The 19,784-nt window shown below is 38.7% G+C and overlaps 1 protein-coding gene and 2 pseudogenes across 7 annotated transcripts in view; 2 read left to right on the top strand and 1 right to left on the bottom strand.

The window, feature by feature from the left end:
* Positions 1-19,784, bottom strand: part of EYA3 (EYA transcriptional coactivator and phosphatase 3) — a 95,971-nt gene that overhangs the window by 4,531 nt on the left and 71,656 nt on the right. For all 7 annotated transcript variants that reach the window (XM_036448346.2, XM_036448349.2, XM_036448347.2 and 4 more), the window contains 7 exons: positions 15,743-15,826; positions 14,204-14,293; positions 11,911-11,969; positions 7,826-7,986; positions 5,427-5,541; positions 4,124-4,245; positions 2,246-2,346 (listed from right to left, as the gene is read on the bottom strand). In XM_036448346.2, the coding sequence (XP_036304239.1) occupies positions 2,246-2,346; positions 4,124-4,245; positions 5,427-5,541; positions 7,826-7,986; positions 11,911-11,969; positions 14,204-14,293; positions 15,743-15,826 (732 nt within the window). The remainder of the gene's footprint in view (positions 1-2,245; positions 2,347-4,123; positions 4,246-5,426; positions 5,542-7,825; positions 7,987-11,910; positions 11,970-14,203; positions 14,294-15,742; positions 15,827-19,784) is intronic.
* LOC123652786 lies at positions 58-628 on the top strand (annotated as a pseudogene).
* On the top strand, positions 8,614-9,213 carry LOC118724834 (annotated as a pseudogene).

Below are 19,784 nucleotides of genomic sequence, written 5' to 3'. Positions count from 1 at the left end.
TGATGTTTCTCTCTCTCTCTGTAAAAAAAATATCAATAAAATATATTAAAAAAAAAAAATAAGGCCTACTTCAAGAAATACCAAGTGAAATTCAAAAGACAATGAGAGGGTAAAACTGATTACTAGTCTCCAAAACACTTGGAGATCCAGTATGAAAATAAGTACAATGCACCTAAATACAGGATGACAGTTTCTGTAACTAACAGAAATATTTGTCAGTCTGCTTATTCTCTTATAGAAGAAGGTATGATAGTTTGTGCAGTTTATGCTCATCAACTCGCAAAGTATGGTGTGAAGGTTAGCCTGACAAATTATGCTGCAGCATATGGTACTGGCCTGCAGCTGGCCCACAGGCTTCTCAATAGGTTTGGCATGGACAAGCAGGTGTAGGTGAATGGAGATTAACCCAATGTGAAAAGCACTGATGGTCCACCTAGTGCCTTTACCTGCTATTTGGATGCAGGGCTTGCCGGAACTACTATTGGAAATAAAGTTTTTGGGGTCCTGAAGGGAGTTGTGGGTGGAGGCTTATTTACATCTCACAGTAAAAATGATTCCCTAGCCAAAACCAGTTTGACCCAGTGGACAGAGCATCAGCCTGCGGATTGAAAGGTCCCAGGTTTGATTCCGGTCAAGGACATGTACCTTGGTTGTGGGCACATCCCCAGTGGGGGGTGTGCAGGAGGCAGCTGATCGAAGTTTCTCTCTCATCACTGATATTTCTATCTCTCTACCCCTCTTCCTTCCTCTCTGAAATCAATAAAAATATATTTAAAACAAACAAACAAACAAACAAACAAACAAACGCTCATGCTGCTATCTGAGATAATCCAGTCTATGGGAAGAAGCCTAAGAAAACTTAAAAAGAAGAGGTGGAACCATCTCTAAATGTCTCTTGCCCAGAAGAAAGATCAGGTCGCTCAGAAGAAAGCAAGCTTCCTCCGAGCTCAGGAACAGGGTGCTGAGAGCTAATAAATCAAACCACAATTTTCTCCTAAGATTTTTCAGATAGACAATAAACTTACTGGACAGCAGCTAAAATAAAAAGTTTCAAAGCTCCAAAGATAACGCGTGTGAAAAAATAAAGGTCCTTGAATTGCTACATAAAGTGGCAAATGAAAACATAATGTGTTAATACTGCCAACTGATTACGCCCATTTTCATAGCCCATTAACAGTTCCTGAAGAAAATTAGGATAGCGGTCCTAGTTAACTCACTGCCTCCAAGCTTAAGAAACAGAGTTGCTAGAAGAATGCTGAAGTAGAAGGGAAAGGACTTCTGTAGATCCGTTTAGCAGACGAGGAAACTCAAAGAGGATAAGTAAATTATTCACACCGCTAATAAATCAGATTTGAAAGGGTGGGATTTTAGATTACAGAGTCAAGACTCTTTCATCTGTTTCCTCTTTTAAGAAGGCACAACCTGAAGCTGGGCCTGCATAGTGAGGAGGTTAACATCAGAACAGTCTCCAGGCTCAGAAGCAGAACTTTCTCCAAACAACTCCCCACTGATTGCAATGGTTTTTGAGAATCTGAAGCCTGAAAAGGTCAGATTATTTGCCTTTTTGTAGCTAAGTCTCATGCTCCTCAGAAGGCACTGCCTGAAACTGAACTGTAATACAGCTGCTGTAGAGACGCTAATCCACCCCAGAGAGCATGCAGGAGCTGGATCACCTTCAGAGAGGAGGAATGGAGACTAGAGCTGTCTATCCCACCAGTGACTGGAAGCAAGGTGTCTCTGGGAAGGTGATGTAACTGGCAAGGCAGCTTCTGCTGAGGGCAATTCTGGGGGAGAAACTGTGAGCCCACAGCAGCCAAGAGCAGGGGGTGGCTAAGGAAATGAGTGCCTCAGTCCTGCTGGGGGTGGGGGCGGCACTCCACAGCACCCTCTACAGACAGTAAAATCTCTGGCCAGTCTTCCCAAAACATTACTTCTGAGCTAACATTTCAGCAAACAACGAGTTAATATTCTATGCTTCCTCGTTATCCTGAACTACAGATTTTTTGTATTGTCATCAATGTGTGTTATCAGACAATTCAAAAGTCTGATGTCTGCTATAAAAACTGAAAAACCAACAACAACAAAAGTTTCTGAATAAAGGTCACTATCTCTCCGAGTAGATAAATGATCCAAGGACGTACACTGAAGTCAGGTCATTCTCCTTAGAATCTTTTTTCCTTTCCAAAGCATACACAAATGAGAGCAATAGGTCCTGAAATTTCCACATTTTCTTTACCATGATTACCTGTTTGGCTGCAATTTCTTCATCTCGTCCATCTCCAATCACTACGTATGTGACTTTCTTTCCAAACCTTGACACAATTCTCTCAAAGCAGCTCTCTTTACCTGATGAGAGAAAGCAATTCCTATTAGGACATCCTGTCCTACTTTTTTTCAACACCAAAGAAAAGGCTGCTGCTAGGTTCACAGGCCTGTGTGTAGACAGAGTCAGGGGCAGTTTGCTTGGTGAGGAGTGGAGGCAGCTGGAGATGCCAGCAGGCTCTCTGGATCTACAAAAGGGAGGCTAAGGGGCCCAGGCAGTGTGAGAACTGTGAGCACCATGTCCTTTTCCACATCTCCTGTACTTTACAGTTTACAAAGCAGTTTTCAAGTTATTCCTTACTTAATTCTCAAAATTAAGATAGGTACCATAACCTATTTTAACAGATGAAATGGGACTAGTGACTTTAGAGCCCAGATCCAAACAACTTTATAGCTAGACTTTAGGCCCCTGATTCCAAGTTTAGGCTCTGGACATTGTGAAAGGATATTTTTTGAGGGGAAACTATTTTAATGTAGGGGAAAAGTGGGAGCATAAGGCCTTGATTTTTTTGTTGGTAAAGAAATAGACAAACAGCTATATCCCTCCAATTTTTTAATTTCCAGAAACAGTCCCAGGCATGAATGAGCCTTATGGCTGTCAGTAGCGGAGGAACCCCAGAGTACCAATAAACATGGCAGCAACATCTGTCCTATCCGGGTTTCCTCACTATTACATTTCATAACTGCAACCGAGATACTGTATCACTGAGCTTTACCCTGGGAAACGGGTGTTTCAATACATTGCAGACTGTTTTTAGATAAATGGTAATATATAAAAATTCAAATCCTATTTGAAAGCTATACATAAAACATGCACAGATGATAATGCTTTTTATTTGCAGAAATAAATAAAAAGGAAATTGTTTTCTTTCCTTTTTCTTTGCCATATCTTATATACTTTATTTTCCTGCTTCTGCCACCTTGTTTAGTTAGTGATTTTTCTTTTCTTTATTGCAGTGCTCTCTATGCAAAAAATAAATCTGAAATGAGGTAAAAGTAGATTTCTAAACTAAATACTATGTTCTTTCAAATATTATAAAGGAAAAGAACAAAGTCCCACAGATCTGATTTGAATCCTATTTGTGTAACTTACTATCTGTGAAATCTTGTGCAAGCAACAGAACTGTTAAGCCTGAACTGCCTCATCAGTGATATCAGAAGACTGTTGTGAGGATATATATACTAGAAACCCAGTGTAGGAAACTCGTGGATGGAGGGGGGATCCCTCAGTCTGGCCTGCACCCTCTCGAAATCTGGGACTCCTCGGGGGATGTCTGGCTGCCTGAGATTGGGCCTAAACTGACAGCCGGACATCTCTATCTCAATCCGGGACCACTGGCTCCTAACTGCTCGCCTGCCTGCCTGATCACCCCTAACCGCTCGCCTGCCTGCCTGATCACCCCTAACCACTCGCCTGCCTGCCTGATCACCCCTAACCGCTCGCCTGCCTGCCTGATCACCCCTAACCACTCGCCTGCCTGCCTGATCACCCCTAACCACTCGCCTGCCTGCCTGATCACCCCTAACCGCTCGCCTGCCTGCCTGATCACCCCTAACCACTCGCCTGCCTGCCTGATCACCCCTAACCACTCGCCTGCCTGCCTGATCACCCCTAACCGCTTCTGCCTTGCCCCCCGCTGCTGCGGCTTCGTCCGAAAGGTCTTTCCGCTATCCAGTCTAATTAGCATATTATGCTTTTATTATTATAGATATGTCTAACAGGAACTGGTAAATAATAAGTACATCATAGTAGGAAATGTTACTGTAAGGCAAGTGACAAGAAACTGAATAGAAAACATACCAATTTTGGTAGCACTATAGATGTTTTCAATAGGAAATATTTCTCCAAGCCCATATAGGAGAACCTTGGCCAGAGCTGGAACCAGCTGGGTTGTAGTGATCAGAACATTCACACAATTCTTCCTAGAAGGGAGAAATAAGGAAAGAAAAGGGTGAACCAATCCAGGATCTGACCTTCAAGATCTAACTATTAAAAATTAACCTTAAAGGGCCTGATATAATATTTGTTCAATGTCAATGTTCAGATATTGTTCTAATTATCTCAGGTTTACTTACTTTCCATATTAAAGGACAGAGATTCTATAGTGGGCACAGAGCAGCAACTTGATTCTTGCCTCATTTCCCTCTGATAATTCGCTCACTGCACTTGTTAGCAATTACCACCAACCCATGTCATTGATACTACTCTCTAGGAAACAAATGACATACTTTCAGTTACAGTGCTATTTCATCCAAATGCAACCCAGCTCTTAATGAGATATGATTTGTCTTCTCTGTTCTTTGTATGATAGCAACAAAGCACCAGAATGCACATTAATTTCACAGGTCCTTTATAAACTTCACTAATAACCTGTGTCAGTTTTAATGTTTGCTCTATTAGGTTATAGACCTGGAATTCCTGATTTGAGGAAGAAATCAGTAAGAGATTTAGGTACAATTATGACTGTATTTATTTCTCATTATAAGCTTTAAACTGAAATATCCTTAATCTGCTTAATGTATCCTTTTCTTTTGAATCCTGCCTTCCTAAGGTTTGGTACATTTCTTTGAAGCTTCCTGTACTTAGGATATTTGAGATATGTCTCCTGTATGTATCCTTTGATGTCACCAGGCCAATCTCCTGGGCTGGAGATTATGATTTACTGAGTTTTAATTTTGTGAGGAAAAAGTAAGGGAAAGCCCTGGCTGGTGTTGCTTAGTTGATTGAGTATTGTCCCATGCACCAAAAGGTCACCAGTTTGATTCCTGGTCAGGGCACAGGCCTGGGTTGCTGGCTGGATCCCCAGTGAGGGCATTCAGGAGCAGCCAATCAATGTTTCTCTCTCTTTCTCTCAAATCAATAAAAACATATTAAAAAAAGAAAGAACAGAAAAAAGGCTTTCATATATATTTTCTTAAAAACCTAAGGTGTGTTATTAGTATAAAAATGGCCCTGCCTCCCACCTAACTTACTACCTACTTCCTTGTTTCATTTAAACTCCCCTCTCCCCACCCCACATCCTATTTTGGGAATTGCTTGTCCTAAACTGGTGTAGGAGAGTGTGTCTCTGACAGGATGAGAATTGAAAGAACCATTTTCATACCTGGACTTGATGAGAAGTAAGGACTTTAATGCAGTACCTAACCAGGAATCTGTTAAAACTTCAATTTCTGCTCTTAGTCTCTGCAGTGCTTCCTTTCTCTGGGGACTTAGAAGGCCTTTTGGAATAAAAGCAGACACATTTATCGTTTGACAACATATCCTTGCTGATATCCATGAAACAAGTTCTATAATTCAATTGAGAAATAGTGTGTCATTGAAATTTCTACTGAATGAATACAATTCTCTTCTTAGTAAAACCCTAGAGTAGTCTGCTCAAAATGTCTTTTTCACTTTCACTTTCTTCATCAGAATGTTTGCTACCGGGCACAACAAAATCAGCTGAGGAAACATGATTAGATTCTGACACAGCTCTTTCATCATGAATCAGCAGCACAATCTGCAGAGTGGTGGACCATTCCCTTAGTAGCACTGATTCAGACATGGGCTCAAGAACCAAAGGGGAAAAGTAAGTGTTAGAGCTAAAAAAAGGGTCTGCACCATTCCAACCTCTTTCTCAAGAAAGCAGAACCCAGGGAGGAAAGGGCTAAGATTAAACAGAAAGTTAGTGGCGCCCTAGCTGGTTTGGCTTAGTGGATAGAGCATTGTCTTGTGGACTGAAGGGTCCCAGGTTCAATTCTGATCAAGGGCACATGCCTGGGTTGCGGGCTCAATCCCCAGTAGGGGGCATGCAGGAGGCAGCCAATCAATGATTCTCTCTCATCACTGATGTTTCTCTCTCTCTCCCCCTCTGCTTTCCTCTCTGAAATCAATAAAAATATATTTTTAAAAACGTCGCTTTTGGTCTCAAAAGTCTTTCCACTACCATACACTGCTCTCATGGTGACTGTGCTTTCCTTTTACCCCTTTCAGAATACATCAACCTGAGATTCCAGGTTGAATGACCAACTCTATGAATGTCATTTACTTGTATTGTATTTACTTCTAAAACAACTCCAGCTAGTAAGAGACCAAGACACTGTTTAAGATCAGATAATTAAGCATAACAAAACAGAATTCATCTGATGAGAGCATGTTATCAGAAACTTGAGTTATAATATTCAAATAATAAATCTGGCCCTGAATTATTTTCTATAGTGAAGAGAAATCCTGTAATCTATTGCCAATATTCTACAAAAATAGAAGGCATTTCTATGAGGACTAAAACTGCGTATAATTTGTTTTCAGATTGATGGTTTCACAATGCAAGACTAGAATTAGATGACTCTCAATGTTTCTAATAAAACAAAACCAATACCTCTATGGCATGTATGATATAAACATAATCATACTAGCATGTCTTACTTAAATAATAATATGATGTTGCACTTTGACAATTCAAAAATTTTACAAAATACAGGTGGATATCCTTATAGAGGGTTATATTACTTTCGGCAGAAAATTAGGTCCAGGCATTCACTAGGCAAAAATAAAATAAAAAATCAGACACTTAAATTTGACTCCTAAAGCCTAGATGTCCGTGATTTTTACCTGTTATTGGAAGACTATAACAGAAATGAACTAAATTGATTTTTAAAGTCCTATTTTTACTTCCTGTATCCCAGGAAGTGGTAGCATGGTATTGTAGAAGGGTTCTCTTGACCTGGGGTAATATACCTACAGGCAGTGTAGGAAATCCTTGAAACTACATGCAACATTTATGTGTGTGTAGAAGTTTGAGGGTGATGGCTTACAATTTTAATATTTTCTCATAAGATATATCACTATAAAAAGAACTGCATGAATGTAAAGTGGACCAATAATTTAGGGATGTGGATTCTAGCTGTGGTAGGTAATTAACTTGCTATGGTATCTGCCCTTGTTACTTTCAAGATGGACATCAATTTTCTCAATAAATATCTAATGCCTCTTCTAATCTGGACGATCTATCATTAATTAATTAATCAATCCCAAAGAATAGAATTCAGGCCTGGTGGCGCCTGACATGAGATATTTCTAGGTAGAAAGAATTTCCAAAGTCCTTCAACTCACAACACATGGATACTGCCACCCTATACTTCTGGACCTAGTTTTCCATCCACTATAAACCACCCTGTGACTTGTTATATATGACTTGTCCTCATATATTAGTAAAAAAACAATAAGGCAACCTATTAACCACTACTGACAGTAGTTTTGACTCCAGAATAAAATACTTAGTCAAATTTAGAACATATTTCTTATAAAAAGGCATTTGTCTAGAATGAACAAGAGAGTTTTGAAAACGTATGCTAAGAGAAGTCCATCAGAAATGTAGAGCTTCCTACTCAAAGGGTTTTAATCAAACCTCCAGGTTTTAAAATACAGAATTAAAATGTTACAAATTCATAAGCAGTTGTCATGGAGTTCTAAGGAATCCCTGGAGAAGCAAGCAGCAAATCAGACTGATTGTATGACACTTACCACCCACGTTGCTTTTATGCTTATCATAGATTTCTCTCACTTTTCGGTAACGAAAAGCCAGTTTTCTCATCCAGTCCACACCTCCCTGTACACCCACAGAGGAACCATGGCTGCCACTGCCTCCTGAGCCACTGAAGCCATCTGTTGAGAAACTATAGTTGCTGCAGAGAGAGAGGATAATGAAAATTAAAATCCACACTGCATGGGTTTTTGGATGAATGCCACCTGGGATTCTCTGTCCCTATTCCTAGCACCTGACACCAAGACCAAGGGCTTTGAGAATCTTTTCCTTAATCTCTATGTGCCAGAGTATTTTTCACTATTCCTCTATATCACCCCTATTACATCTATCAAAAAAAAAGGATGGAGAATAGGGAAAGAGAAGTAGGAACAATTCAAGCACCAGCATCCTGCAGTAGTTGGCTTGAAATGAAGCATCCTTTCATTAATGACAGAATATCTTACAGTGAAAAAAATCCAGAATATAAAAATTTTTATGTATGTATATACAAAATGATTGCAAGTATGTAAAGAAAAAAAGTAAAAAAAAATAATGGGCCCTAACTGGTTTGCTCAGTGGGTAGTCCTCAGTTGAGGACTAAAGGGTCCCGAGTTCGAGTTTGATCAAGGGCACATGCCCAAGTTGCGAGCTTGATCCCCAGTAGGGGGTGTGAAGGAGGCAGCCGATCAATGATTCTCTCTCATCATTGATGTTTCTTTCTCCCTCCCTCATCCTGCCTCTCTGAAATCAAGAAAAATATTAAAAAACAGGGAGCTGAAGGCATGCAGGGCCGGAGATGCTAGAAACATGGAATACAGAGCTGCATGAAGGTGGTGAGTAATAGCTCTTTGAGTCTGCAATAAAAAATGGCCTCCAATAAAACTACATTGCAAAAAATGGGAAATAGAATGGAAAGAGTAAAAAAGTTGAAGGGGCAGAGCCTGAAGAATTTGTAGTGAAAAAAGGATTGGATCGACTGTAGTGAATGGGAGAGTGGAGTATTTCCTGAAGTGGAAAGGATTCACAGATGCTGATAATACTTGGGAACCTGAAGAAAATTTAGATTGTCGAGTTAACTGAAGCATTTCTTAATTCTCAAAAAGCTAGTAAAGAAAAAGATGGTATAAAAAGAAAGATTTTATCTGACAGTGAATCTAATGATAGCAAATCAAAGAAAAGAGATGCTGCTGATAAACCAAGAGGCTCTGCCAGAGGTCTTGATCCTGAACAAATAATCGGTGCCACCGACAGCGGTGGAGAATTACTGTTTCTCATTAAATGGAAAGATTAAGATGAGGCTGATTTGGTGCTGGCAAAAGAGGTAAATATGAAGTGTCCTCAAATTGTAATTGCTTTCTATGAAGAAAGACTAACTTGGCATTTTTAAAAAAATATATTTTATTGATTTTGTACAGAGAGGAAGAGAGAGAGATAAGAGAGTTATTGATGAGAGAGAGTCACCGATCAACTGCCTCTTGCACACCCCCTACCGGGGACATGCCCTTGACTGGAATCGAATCCGGGACCCTTCAGTCCCCAAGCCGACGCTATCCATTGGCTCTATCCATTGAGCCAAACCGGTTTCGGCTAACTTGGCATTCTTATCCAAAAGGTGAATCCCAATATTTGTTTCCACTGCTATCTATCTATCTATCTATCTATCTATCTATCTATCTATCTATCTGCGTAAGCAACTGTCCAACCATTAGCATGATGCACACTGACCACCAAGGGGCAGATGCTCAACACACAGGCATGGAAACATGGAACAGACTGATGAATCTCAGAGGAATTGGAGGAGGAAGAGGGAGAGCGGGAAGAGATTAACCAAAGATCTTATGCATACTAGAGGCCTGGCACACGGATTCGTGCACTGGTGGGGTCCCTTGGCCTGGCCTGCGGGGATTGGGCCAAAACCATCAGTCTGACATCCCCTGAGAGGTCCCGGATTGTGAGAGGGCACAGGCCAGGCCCAGGGGCCCCACTGATGCATGAATATGTGCACAAGGTCTCTAGTATATTTATACATACATATACAATATGGTTCTTGGTTTTTTTGATTTATTAGTGTGAAGAAAGAAAACTATGTTCTAATAAAAATCAAGTTTGATTGTTTTGAAGTAGTGCTGCAGAGTTGTTGGGGGGTGTTGCATCTATAGCACTGGTACTTTGAACAAAAGCTTTCTATAGTTGCTTCCTTTATCAGAAAAGAACATTTGATACCATGGTGCATTTTTTCCTATGCATTTGAGAAGCTTTTCTAAATGTTGGGGGAAATCTCCATAGTTGTTACTCAGTCAGAATTTGTGTTTAACTCATATATGCCTAAGGATCATTGTGGGTTTTTTGTTTACTGGGGGGAGGGAGGTAGATGTGTATAGATATATAAATGTGTTGGTTTTTTTTTAAACCAAAACAGCATTTCATAATTATAGATAAACTCATGTTTCTGAGCTGCCATCATTTTCAGCAACCTAAGAAAAATTATTTGAAATTAAATTAAAGTTTTTCCTGAAGCTTTTAATCTTTGAAATTAGATAATTTTGTAATTAACTGGGCAATTTAAATATAATGTAAGTAGTTTAAATTAGATAATTTAAAGCAGGTATATCAGATTCCACAGCTACAACCGTAAATGCAAGTTTATTTGCAAAACTCCTGAAAGGAAAATTTTATCACTACCAATAACCTCCTGACTCAAATGAGAAAATTAGGCAAACCCTGACGTTTTTTAACTAGGTAAGCAACACTTATTTAAAGGTTTTACCTCATAAAACATTCCTTTTACAAGAAGTTGAAATCCTGTGGTATATTGACTAAAAAATTAGGGTCATGGAATGTGTAAAACTTTATTCATGGATACCTAATCAGATTATTAGAGATGTTAGGACCTGCTGGAATAAATGGGTGAACAAACTTTTTGTAATCTAAACTCTTGATCTGCATGTTTTGTCTTTACTCCAACTCATTCCTTACAACTTAGTCTTAGTATTTGGGGTACTGGTTTAACAAAAGCCAGGAAAAATAATAGCTTTGTAGTAAAAAGAATGATACCAACTGTATATTGTTTACTTTAATGTAAATACTGGTAAACAGTGGTTAATAGTCTTATATTCCTTTGTGGAAAAATAATTTAAAAATATATAAAATAATGGAAGGTAATAACACAAAATATTAGTAATAGTAAGATAATAGGCCCTAACTGGTTTGGCTCAGCGGACAGAGTGTCGGCCTGCGAACTCAAGGGTCCCAGGTTCGATTCTGGTCAAGGGCATGTATCTTGGTTGCAGGCACATCCCCAGTTAGGGGTGTGCAGGAGGCAGCTGATTGATGTTTCTCTCTCATCCGATGTTTCTAATTCTCTATCCCTCTTCTCTTCCTCTCTGTAAAAAGTCAATAAAATATATTTTAAAAAATTGTAAGATAATGGGGATGCTCTCTTTCAGTGACCTGTTGGCTAGTTTATTAAGCTCATAGTTCACTTTAAATTATGTCCACAGATTCTTCAATGCTCCTCTCCTCTAATTCTGCTCCTTTGGGTATGTAATATATTTGAATGTAAACAGAACGTGGTGTTAGACTTCATAGACTAGACTTCTCTCGCTATCTCCTGGAGCACTTGCTCTGAAAGAAGCCAGCTGTCACTTGAGAATACTCAAGCTACCCGATGCAGAGACACTCAGTGAGAAACTGAGGCCGCCTGTCACCAGCCACAGGCAAGAGGCTGAAATCAAGTCTCCCTTCTAATAAAACCTTCAGATGAATTTAGCTCCAGCCAATGTCTTGATTTCATTCTAAGAGACCCTAATTCGGAACTACCTAGCTAAGTCACTTACAAGTTTCTATGAGATGATAAATGTTTATTATTTTAGGGTATTAAGTTTGGGATAATTTGTTATACAATAGATAACTGATATGGGTGTACCTTGGAGATATTATGGGTTTGGTTCCAGACCACCATAATAAAGCAAATATTGCAATAAAGCAAGTTTAGTGGAGGAAAGAATGATTTTCTTTGTTTTCCTCTAAGCCTAGATTATGTCTTATGCTGTACAGGTATTTAAGGCATCATTGTTTTTATCACCTTAAGTCTTGGCCATTGTCATCAGAAGCCACATCTTCCACATGCACCTGGTCACACTCCTGTTAAAAGACAAGACCATACGCTGTTTCAGTCCGGCCAGTAGAAGTCTAGTACCGACATGACATGTTGTAAAAACACCATGAACAAGGCTGGAATGATGAAGTACCTGTGGCCTCTCTTGGAGGCTCTCTCTCACCGCCCTTGCTGGCCATCTTCTTTCAAGGCCTCATTCACAGAGCACAGTCTTCACGAAACCTTAACCAACCCAGCCCTCACTTAGGCTCTCATCTCAATCGTTCATTTTTCCAACAGCAACTAGGTCTGAGCACAAACTCCCTCACATTGTCAGGTGTGTCCATGGTCTGTACTAGGTTGAAAGTTCTATTACACTGTGGGCCTCTTACAACACGACCCCTGTCTTCTACCCCTTTTGTACTCCTCTGGTCTAGTCCATGACCTTAGGCAGCATGTACCCAATAAGTGCTTGTAGAAGAAACAGAGGTTGATAGAGTGTAGTATCTCAACTTAAAGTGACTGAAACAGAAATTTATAAATTCAACCCTGGTTCACAGAAGAGTTTGTCTAAGTCAACTTCTCCTCATGTTATCAAAGTGAGGTAAAATGATTTACCCAAGTGAGTGGTAGAAAGAAACTAGAAAGAGCCTTCTAATTCAGACCCAAGGTTCTTTCCACCACACCCACATTAGTATTGACATAAAGTGCCACCCACTGCCTAACTCTCACAGGTTTACTCCTCTGACATCACCTAGGGCGGTATTGTAATGTCCATCTGCATCAGAATCCTCTGGGGAAGTTTTTAAAAAATGCATATTCTTGGGTCCACCCCAGAACGACTTGAATAGAATCTCTGGGAGTGAAGTCCTAGAATCTTCATTTTTAACAAGGTCCCCAGGTGATTCTTATGCCCCCTAAAGTTGAGAACCACTGACCTCAGGGGCAGGAACACATTCAGGTCAAATTCTTCACAGAACTTTCAGTCCTGAGTGAGGACTATGTCTAGAAAATCATTACAAATACAATTTGGCAATAATTACTGGCAGATAATAGGTTTTCAACAAATGTTTGCTGAATAACTCTGATGTCCTAACTTATCAACATGTGAAGTTGAGGAAAGATTAAAGCACCGCGGAGCTTAGACTAAAGTTTTAGAGTTAGAGCCTTACCAATTTAATTTGTTTGAGAATTGTCTGTTAAGTAGAACTGGATTATATTTTAAAAGGAATAGAATTATTTCATGTTTATAAAATGCTATCTTATTTTACTTTAAAAGTTTCGCTATTTTTAAAATTAGGTGTACATTTGGTATATAGTTCAAAATTCAAAAGTATATAATCTGCTCCTTCCTACTTCCGTGCCCAGCAATGCATCCTCCTCCCCAGATAAACAACTGTTACTGGTTTCTTGTGTAGAATACCTGCTTCCCAAAAGTGGGAAGATAACTTTCCTAACTTGGGACTCACACTCCAGTCTTCTGACTCCCAGTTCTGTGTTCTTTCCTCTAAACCATGTTTACCTCAGCGGCTAACTAAAATGTCAAAGCCAAAAAATTCACCAAGAAGCTCTCAGGTTTTTCTTGCACTTAACTATACAGTGACTCTGGATGTCCAGGCTAACCCATGGAAAATCAGCATGCATAAAATAAAATAAGTTACAGCAGTTACTTATAGATCTAACCAATCTAGAGATTCTTTTAAGAAGGTAAAACTGAAGAATAGTCAAATATACTTAAGACCACAAATAATCGCCTAGGTGGTGTGGCTCAGTGGTTGAATGTCGACCTATGAACCAGTATGCCAGGGTTCAATTCCTGGTCAGGGCACATGGTTGTGGACTCAATCCCCGAGTAGGAAATGAGTGGGAGGTGGTTGATCAATGATTTTCTCTCATCATTGATGTTTCTATCTCTCCCTTCTTCTCTGAAGTCAATAAAAATATATACTAAAAAAAGCACACAAAAAAATCAAACCCACCTTATGTATTATTTAATATATATGAATAAATTGAAATTTTGGTATCAGTGATTTGCCTAATGGGTTGGCAAAACAGAGCTGGATCACTTCCAGAAAAACAAATTTTTGAGCCAATAAAATTGAGGGCCAGAACCAAGATTGTGATGACTTAGCCAAGCCACTATTACTACAAGACTATATAGATCTAAGTAACCAGCTAGCCTCTCCATACCTACCCTAACCACATATCCTCTAACTAAATAAACACTAAATAGTTACTGAACAAAACGTTTTAAAGCACAGAAACAATTTAAAATGCCTACCTCCAAATCATTGAAAAATAGGTGTGTATCAGCCACTTCAAAAATCATTTCTTCCATAGTTAAACCTGAGCCAATCACTACTGTTGGATCCTGGAATACAATAAGGAAAAATTGCTTGACTTGGTACTCACGGCACTGGTTCTGACTCTTAAAATATTTAAAAATTATTTGGGTCAAGGCCAACACAACACAGACCCACAATAGTACTTCCAATGATTACTGGTGCAATTTCATTCAGTAATAAGAATCTGGAATTGTGAAAAGTTAAAAATTTTAGGACTTTAGTTTCTAGAAGACCAAACCCACTTAAAAACAACAACCCAGTGTGGCTCAGTTGGTTGGGCGTCGTCCCCTGCACCATAAGGTTGATAGTTTGATTCCTGGTCAGGGCATATGCCCAGTTGGCAAACTCAATGCCCTGTAGGGGACGTTCAAGAGGTGGCCAATCTATGTGCTGCTCTCACATCAATGTTTCTCTCTCCCTCTCCTTTCATCTCTCTCTAAAACTCAATAAAAATATTTTATAAACACATAACACCTGAATTTTTTTGGGGGGAAAATTCTGTTTCAGGAGAAACTCTATTACTAAAATATTAATTTTGTAACACCCATTATCTTCCCTATATGCACACACAGAGTATAACACCAGAAATCAGCTATCTGACATTCTCAACAACCAGGAAATAAGTAAACAAAGGTGGAAGAGTCATAATATTTGCAGGAAAAGCAGTGCACTTAGCTTATCCTCATCCTCACCCCCCAATGCACTTAGTTTTAAAATGAACAACAAGGTCTTCATTTAAAGGCTGTATGCTCTTATTTATTTATTTACTTTATAACAGACTAGTTATTTAGCATAGGAGCTTGCCAGTCTATATACTGAATGTCTGTGGAAATTACTCCTAACAAACATTTGTGACCATAAGGAATATATGGGAATAGTAAGAGAGCAAAGGAGGCATATATTTTTATAAAATGTATTCATAATACAGGAAAATAGGTGCCTGAAGGTAGTTTAGTGTAGAAATATATATGCAATAGCTCAAAAACAGTTCATTCCTGTATTAAAACTGATGTTTAGACTAATGACAAAACAAATTAAATTCTGCTTGGTATATTTAATTTAAGAAGGTATGTAATCTCTTTTAGAAAGATACTTTATATTTTATCTGTTATTTGAACCAGGTAAATAAAATGTCCAGTTTAGGTTGTTAAAAGTGACTTAAGGGATAATAGATTGGTCTTTGGAATATATAATCCTGAGACACCACTCTGTTTTGAGCATCATTCCCATATTTGATTTATACAAAATACCATACTCAAAGAACTTCCGCTTTCACCATTTACCTCAGGTTTAGTGTCGAGCTTTATCATCATCTCCTCCTGACCATGTAGCCTGCCTGGTAAAAGCTACTAGGTGAAATTTAACATGAAAAGGCCAACAGGGTAAGGTGGAGGTAGCAGGGAAAGTGATTTTGGTTACCTGCTCTTATTGCAGAAAAGGGACGGTTACAACAAAGGAAGAAAGACACAAATTACCTTTCCATACTTCTGGGCATAGGATCCAGTAAGAAGGGAATGAAAGATGATGATGGTTTCATCCAAGTCCCACAGAAATACCCGCTGAGGAAGGAAAATATGAAAAATGAGTGAACATTTTTTCTAATCACAATGGGATAAAGCAAGAAATTAATGGAAAGCTGGAAAATTCACAAATACGTGAAAATTAAACAACACAATTTTAAATAACCAAGAATGGAAGAAGAAATCCCAAGTGAAATTAGAAAATACCTTGAATGAAAATAAAAACACAACAACAAAATTTGTAGTATGCAGCAAAAGCAGTGCTAAGAGATGTACAGCTGTAAATGCATAACTTAAAAAAGATCTCAATTAATAACCTAACTGTTCAACTTAAAAATCTAGAAAAAACCAGAAGGAAGGAAATAATGAAAGTCAGAATGGAGATAAATAAAGCATAGAATAGAAAAATAATCAAGGAAAATCAACAAAACTAAAAGTCGGTTCTTTTTATTTTTTGTTATTTATTCAATTTTTTTTATCCCCCCCCCCCCCAAGTCAGTTCTTTAAAAACATCTGTAAGCCCTAGCTGGTTTGGCTCAGTGGATAGAGCGTCAACCTACGGAATGAAGGGTCCCAGGTTCAATTCTGGTCAAGGGCATATGCCTGGGTTGCAGGCTTGAACTCTAAGTGGGGCAGCCAATGCATGAGGCAGCCAATCAACGATTCTCTCTCATCATTGATGTTTCTCTCTCCCTCCCTCTCTGAAATCAATAAAAATATATTGTAAAAAAAAAAAAAAAATCTAGCCCTAACCAGTCCAGGGCAATGGATAGAGAGTCAGCCTGTGGACTAACCAGGGGTCCTCAAACTTTTTAAAGTGGGGGCCAGATCACGGTCCCTCAGAGAGCTGGAGGGCCGGACTATATGAACTACTAATTCCTACTGTAACACCTCGGCTGCGCTCACTGCCCAAAAAACCTGGCGGGCCGGATCAGACTCCTCTGTGGGCCGCATGTGGCCCGCGGGCCGTAGTTTGAAGACGCCTGAAACGGTCCCAGGTTCAATTCTTGGTTGCGGGCATGTTCCCAGTAGGGAGTGTGCAGCAGGCAGCTAATCAATGCTTCTCTCTCACCGATGTTTCTAACTCTCTATCCATCTCCCTTCTTCTCTGTAAAAAAAACAATAAAATATATATTTTTAAAAATCTATAAAACTGACAACTTTTAGCTAAATTAAGAAAAAGAAAACTCAAATGACTAAAATCAGAAATGAACATTTTTATTAATTTTAGACTTTAGAAATAGAAAGGATTATAAGAGAACACTATAAACAGCTGTACACCAACAAATAATTTAGATGAAATGAACAAATTTCAAAAAAAACAAACACAAAGTGCCAAATGACTCAAGAAGAAATAGAAACCTGAATAGACCTTTAACTGGTAAAGTGGTTGGATCAGTAATCAAAAACATCCCAAGGAAGAAAAGCCTAGGACAAGATGGCTAGCCTGGTAAATTTTACCAAACATTTAAAGAAGTCTTAAGCTACTCCAAAAAGTTGAAGAAGAGGGAACATTTCTTAACTCACTCTAGGAAGCCAGCATTACCCTAATACCATCAAGAGAGTAAAAAGACAACCCACAGAATGGGAGAAAATATTTGTATATAATCTATAATAATAAAAGCGTAATATGGCCGAAACCGGTTTGGCTCAGTGGATAGAGTATCGGCCTGTGGACTAAAAGGTCCCAGGTTCGATACCGGTCAAGGACATGTACATTGGTTGCAGGCACATCCCCCGTAGGGGGTGTGCAGGAGGCAGCTGGTAGATGTATCTCTTTCATCGATGTTTCTAGCTCTCTATCCCTCTCTCTTCCTCTTTGTAAAAAATCAATAAAATATATTAAAAAAAAAAAAAGTGTAATATGGTAATTAGAACAGATGTCCTTCTGGATGATATTCTGTCCTTCCAGTCAAAGCCAGGATTGTGAGGTAAACCTGGGTCTCAGGTGCCAACAACCAGGTGAAGGAAGGACTACTCTTTTATTTTTTTTTTTATTAAAAAAAAAATATATTTTATTGATTTTTTTTTTTTTTTTTTTTTTTTTTTACAGAGAGGAAGAGAGAGGGATAGAGAGTTAGAAATATCAATGAGAGAGAATCATTGACCAGCTGCCTCTTGCACACCCCCCACTGGGAATGTGCCCGCAACCAAGGTACATGCCCTCAACCGGAATCGAACCTGGGACTTTTCAGTCCACAGGCCGACGCTCTATCCACTGAGCCAAACCGGTTTCGACAAGGAAGGACTACTCTTGCACAAATTTCGTGCACCGGGCCTCTAGTATATCTGATAAAGGATTAATATCTAGAATATATAAAAAATTCCTAAAACTCAATAAAAAACAAATTTAAAAATTAATTAACAGCTTAATTTAAAAATGGGTAAGGACCCTGGCTGGGTGGCTCAGTTGGTTGGAGTGTCATCAAATACAGAAAAAAGGTTGTGGATTTGATTCCTGGTCAGGGTGCCTACAGGAGGCAACTAATCGAGGATTTTTGTTTTCTCTCTCTCTCTTCCCCTCTCTAAAATCAATGAACAGCCTGGCTGGTGTGGCTCTGTGGTTGAACATCGACCTATGAACCAGGAGGTCAGGATTCAATTCCCGGACAGGACACATGCCTGGGTTGCGGGCTTGATCCCTTGTATGGGATATCCAGAAGGCAGCTGATTAATGATTCTCTCTCATCAATGATGTTTTTATCTCTCTCTTTCCCTCTCTTCCTCTCTGAAATCAATAAATATATATGAAAAATAAATAAATGAAATCAGCCGAAACCGGTTTGGCTCAGTGGTAGATCGTCGGTCTGCGGACTGCAAGGTTCCGGGTTCGATTCCAGTCAGGGGCATGTACATTGGTTGCGGGCACATCCCTGGTGGGGGGTGTGCAGGAGGCAGCTGGTCGATGTTTCTCTCTCATCGACGTTTCTAGCTCTCTCTCTCCCTTCCTCTCTGTAAAAAAATCAATAAAATATATTAAAAATAAATAAATAAATGAAATCAATGAATTTATACTCAGGAATAAAAAAAAAAGGGCAAGGAATTTGAATAGACATTTCTCTAAAAAAATAAACAAATGGCTAATAAACACATGAAAAGATGTTCAACATTATTAGTCATTAAGGAAATGCAAATTGAAACCATAATGAGATAACACTTCAAATCTATTAGGATGCCTATTATCAAAAATATGGGTGAGGATGTAGAGAAACTGAATCCTCATGCATGCTGATGGGGATGTTAGATGGTATAGCCACTATGGAAAACATTTTGGTGGTTCCTCAAAAAGTTGAACATAGAATTATATAATCCAGTAATTCTATTCCTAGGTTTACCCAAAATCACTGAAAAGAGGTACTCAAAGAGGTACTTGAATAGCATTGTTCATAGCAGCACTATTTAGCAGCTCAAAGGTGAAAGAACCCCAGGAGTCCATCAATGGAATAAATAAACAAAATGCGTTATATACATAATATACAATGAAATATTATTCAGCCATAAAAAGAAACATGTTTGCTACAAAATGGATGAACCTTAAAAAAAATTAGATATTGTATTATTCTATTTTTATGAGATGTCTAAAATAGGCAAATTCAAAGAGACAGAAGTAGAATAGAGGTTATTAGAGGCTAGGAAAGAGAGAATAGGGAGTTACTGCTTAATGGGTACAAAGTTTTTGTGTAGGATTGTGGAAATAAATAGTGGCAATAATTAAAGAAGTTTGTGAAAATATTTAATGCCACTGAATCACACCTAGAAATAGTACACACTATGTTAGGTATATTTTACCACAATTTAAAAAAAGGAGTGAGTTCTCTCTCTGTTTTCCCCTATAACAATATTAGGACTTTAGATTTTCTTTTTTTCTCCCCCCAAGAATAAAGGAGAACAGAGGCTCCAAATACAGCTTCAATTTACCTATGTCTTCAGAACAACTATCAATGGACTCATTTTTATTTATTTTTTTATTTAAAAAAAATATATTTTATTGATTTTT

The sequence above is a fragment of the Pipistrellus kuhlii genome, unplaced genomic scaffold, assembly GCF_014108245.1.
Source record: "Pipistrellus kuhlii isolate mPipKuh1 unplaced genomic scaffold, mPipKuh1.p scaffold_m20_p_2, whole genome shotgun sequence".
In the NCBI taxonomy this organism is placed as follows: domain Eukaryota; kingdom Metazoa; phylum Chordata; class Mammalia; order Chiroptera; family Vespertilionidae; genus Pipistrellus; species Pipistrellus kuhlii.
The sequence above is the reverse complement of the archived record's forward strand: the minus strand, read 5'-3'. Positions and strand labels throughout refer to the sequence as shown.